At 34.2% G+C, this 4538-nt stretch overlaps 1 protein-coding gene across 1 annotated transcript in view; it reads right to left on the bottom strand.

Annotated features, from left to right (window-relative positions):
• Positions 1-1682: 1682 nt before the first annotated feature.
• LOC108692683 overlaps positions 1683-4538 on the bottom strand; it is a 51360-nt gene continuing 48504 nt past the window's right edge. Inside the window, exons 20-22 of the mRNA XM_018201058.1 lie at positions 3954-4386; positions 2578-3643; positions 1683-2109 (exon numbers count right to left, since the gene is read on the bottom strand). Of these exons, the coding sequence (XP_018056547.1) occupies positions 1891-2109; positions 2578-3643; positions 3954-4386 (1718 nt within the window). The 3' untranslated portion in view covers positions 1683-1890. The remainder of the gene's footprint in view (positions 2110-2577; positions 3644-3953; positions 4387-4538) is intronic.

Raw genomic sequence — 4538 nt, 5'->3', positions numbered from 1 at the left:
ATTCAAGTACGATTTCTCACTGATTTATTATTTAAACAAAGTATCGGATTTTTGTTACAAAAAATAAAATTAATCTATAAGTCGCACGTCACGAGCTGTCTTTATAAGTACATTCTCGACCATTTAGGCCCGAGTTTTGCGAATCAAATTTATATAAGCTTTAATACGAATCGATATTATCGAATCATCATAATCCTCCTCTAAAAGGGACAGTGAAAGTACTTATCCCTTTATTACTGTTTTGATAGAAGCTTATCATTACGTTACCGAATGCATGTAAATTTGCATTTTAATATTTTAATATCCCGTTAAGCTTCATTAAGAAAATTCATTCAGTTTTCTCGATTAATTTGACGTCGATTAATTTAACGTTTTTATTTTTGTCATTGTAGCGGTTTTATCCCTCGGGCGCTTTTTCTAACTTAGCGAACAGCCTGTTATTTAAATAATTGATTTTCTTGCGAGCTTTGATGGAATTAATTCTTTATTGCTCGTTACATCCGCGATATTTCAGGTCAAAGCATCTGACTGCATCGCCTATTCTATAAACGCGTTAAAGGATATATCGATTAGCGAAGTAAAAACACGACATGTTGTGTTCATCACCGACCCACTACGACAAAATTGAGTGAAATTCTCTAAAAGCTGTATTCCTAAAGAATGACTCGAATATTATCTTTATCTTCATTTCATTTTTTTAGCCAAATTACATTATCATTATTTATCTTACGTCATTTCATTGATTATTAAAAAAATTTGACTCTCCAAACATGAAAATAGTGTTTTACTCCTTCTTTTTTGTTATTTAAATATCGAAACGCGCGTTATTGTTACTCGGGTCATTAACTTACGACTTAAAACTTAAGCTGTATAAACTTGAATCTACCGCTTTTTGTAACGCGATTTACATTAACGAGTCGTGTGAACATAAATGTTAGACACACGTTCTTAAAATCATATTTACAATATATACAACAAATAACTTTTTATCTTGATCACTTCTGCGTTTAATGCCACTTAGTGTGATTATTGCATCGATCCATTTCTCTTGTTCTCGTTCTTTCTCTCATACTTTCTTTCTTTCATACTTTTTCTCTCTCTCTCTCTCTCTCTCTCTCTCTCTCTCTCCTGCTAGCAAAATGTAAGCGTAATTACAATTCGGAAATTCACAGAAACCGAACGGCAGTCGGATCGCGTTTTAATGGGAGGAATTTTTGAACAAGGCACAAGTATTGCCTGTTATAAAGATTAAAAGTTGCAGGCTACAAAATTCATCAATCTACATCATTTTTAGGTCGCGCGCGTATTTAACAACAATGTGCTTTTTTTATTTTTTTTAACGATCTTAGTCAGATCGATGAAATATCGCGTGTTATTACGACAAAAAGATTTTCATGCATAAGAAATAAAAGTGGATAAAATACTGTTATAATATACATTATATTAATATATAATATATATTATAATAGAATTATATATAATTTGTATTATAATAAATGAAAAAATTAAGATCCTCTGATTCTGATTAATAAATGAATCTAATATTATTAGATGATAAATAAGCTTTTTATTCTGAAAAAAAAAACTATCATTTTGTTAAGTATCTTGCGGAATGAAGTAATGCTTGTGCCTTGTAGACTTAATGAGCAACGCTTTTGCGATAAAAAGACGTAATAAAGACGTGAATAAAGAAATATTTCATTTTTTTGCGTGTAACGTATCGCCTACGTTTCTATTGGCGTATTAATTATAAGCTTCCAAGTTTGTATTCCTCCACAATAAAGAGAGCCGTTCATTTTCAAACGGTTGTCGCATCGAAAATTTCGCAGAATTGTTAGCTGACCGCGATTAAGTAATTCCGGTTAACTTAATCGTCAGCTTAAGTTGTTCTCATTCATCTAAAACAGTAACATTGGGTGCATAAGTTACCGTTGGATGCGTATAAAAGCCGGCGTAATAATAGTAAGGATCGTTGTCCTCGTAACCCTTTTGATGTCTCTGCGACGCTTGCAGTACTTTATTATAATTTTCAAGTGGTAGCACCATTACTTTGTGGGAAATCGTTTGCACATCATTTGAATCGGTATGCTTCGATTCAAACAAACCGCCCTGTGAATAAATCAATTACCATTAATTTTTATATTCAAATTTAACTAATAAGTAATATAAGAATAACACACACACACACACACACACACACACACACACACACACACACACACACACACAAAATACACACCATTTTTTCTTGCGATTTATTAATATATTTTTTAACATATTTTGATAATCGTAAATTGAATTAAATTTTTAGTATACTTCTATTTTTAAGGCTCATTCATTCATTGCAATTATGATATTGACATTATGTTGTGATATCGAAAAACAAATATAATTTTCTTGTACATCAAAATTTATTTGATACATCTATAGTGCAAAAATAAATTAATACGATTTTTTTATTTTAACGTTATAATCCGATATGATAGTAGAGAATAATTAAGAACTTTAGAAAGATAATTTTGAAAACTTGTACGCTACGCACATTTTTTTTTAGATATCATATAAAAGAAAAATTACCGGAGGATTTAGACTGCAGGGCGGTTGTAGCTCCTCAGGACGGTAGAACCATTGAGATCTGACTCTCATTTCTAATTTCTGGTTTAGCCACAGCGACACAATCTTGCCGATGTAAGGTTTTTCATGAGGTTTCCGATAGGAGTAAAACAATACGCTGTCGCCTATATTTATCGTTTCTCTGCCGCGTCGTATAGCTGTGAAGTATTGATTTCCGCCAGATACTCGACTGCTGCTCGCCCATTTCCAATGGCGTTTGTTAGGCAACATCCGGGCTATTGGACTGGGAGTCTCGACGGGATTCAACGGGTTGGTCATAGTTGAATTAGAAGCGCGATTCTTTGAGCCTCGACTAGCGGAGTTGTTGTTCGTCGAAGTCTGTACCATCGAAGCGTGTCTTGTCAAAGCGCGATTCGTCGTTGTGCGATTCGTCGAAACACGATTCGTTGTAGAGCGATTCGTAGAACCACGAATTGTCGAAGCGGAAGTCGTTGAAGCTTGATTTGCAGTAGTGCGATTGTTCGAGACACGATTTGAGGAACGATTCGTCGATGTCTTCTGCTGAATCTTTAGCTTCTTTTCGACGGGCTCTGGTGGTTCCTCAGGTTCTAATGGTTCCTCAGGTTCTGGTGGTACCTCATCGTCCGCTTGCACATCTTCTGACAATTCTTCGGACTTCGTCTGAGGTTCAACGCAAACTTGATTGGGTTCCGTTTCTTCCGAGTCTACTTGAGTCTGTTGAACAAGAGCTTCTTCTTCTTCTTCTTCTTCTTCTTTTTCTTCTTCTTCTTCTTCTTCTTCTTCTTCTTCTTCAGGCTTTAACGGAGTCTGTTGAATGGGTTCCGATGATTTTGATTCCATTTGAACATTGTCATCTTTTTGGACTGATTCCGATGGTTCTTCAAGCTTTGTTGGAACCTCGTTATCTTTTTGAGTAGTTACTAATGGTTCTTCAGTATCATCATCTTCCTCAGATAACCTCGTCTCCTCGATAGCAGAGAAACTTGTATTCGGCAAATCTGTAATTGCTTCTTCCTCATTCCTCTGCTCCCAGCTGTTCTCTTGATTACTAAACAATATTTTAATATTTCTGATAAAGATATAAGAGAAGCTCAAAGCAAAAGTATGATTAATAAATTAGAACACTTATTTTAAATATGATTTTGTATTCAAGATAAATCTTATAAATTAATAATAATTATAAAATCTTATAAATTAATAATAATTAATATAGTTATATAAAATTTAATCTCAATTTATAATCTTTGTATGCGTAACACATATTGTAGTAAATAAAACTTTTCTTATCTTTGATAGTTTCATATATTTTATATAACATTTATATGACAGATTATAATAATATACATATGTGTACGTACCTTACGCTGTTCGCGTCGCCAATGCCATTATGATGCCTGTGTTTATGCTTTCGATGTTTTCTGTGTTTATGCTTTCGATGCTCTTTACAGGATCTATGTTTTCTGTGCTTTTTCTTGCCTTCTTGAGCCTCTAGTAGCTTTCTATTCTTTTTTATTTTCTTCATATGCTTCTTTTTGCGATATTCCGTACCGCTTGTACTGCTCGTTTCAACATTCGTTTCAGTCTCAGCCTCGGCGCATTCGTTAGCATTTGTCAATTCTATGTTAGAAACGTATGGACATGTGGCAAAGCTGTTGTTGCTAGCTGTTATATTCCGAGATGTCGACGGAACGCTGTGACTGTTTGATGTAATGCTCGTGGAACGCTTGTCTTCTGAAGTCGATGTTTGCCGTCTTCGTTTGCCCAATGAGAGTAAAGGATTCGGATCGTACACTGTAGATGAAAATAAAAATGAGAGATAAATGCTGTTTTGTAGGATAGGAAACTATGTATATTTTTATTTAAGCGACTTAAGGCCGATTGTTTCATCTTTTGATAAATTTTATCTATTGGATAAGTAGCAAGATTACCCAATCACATGCGCG

This window comes from Atta colombica, unplaced genomic scaffold (assembly GCF_001594045.1).
Source record: "Atta colombica isolate Treedump-2 unplaced genomic scaffold, Acol1.0 scaffold78, whole genome shotgun sequence".
Taxonomy (NCBI): Eukaryota; Metazoa; Arthropoda; class Insecta; order Hymenoptera; family Formicidae; genus Atta; species Atta colombica.
The sequence above is the reverse complement of the archived record's forward strand: the minus strand, read 5'-3'. Positions and strand labels throughout refer to the sequence as shown.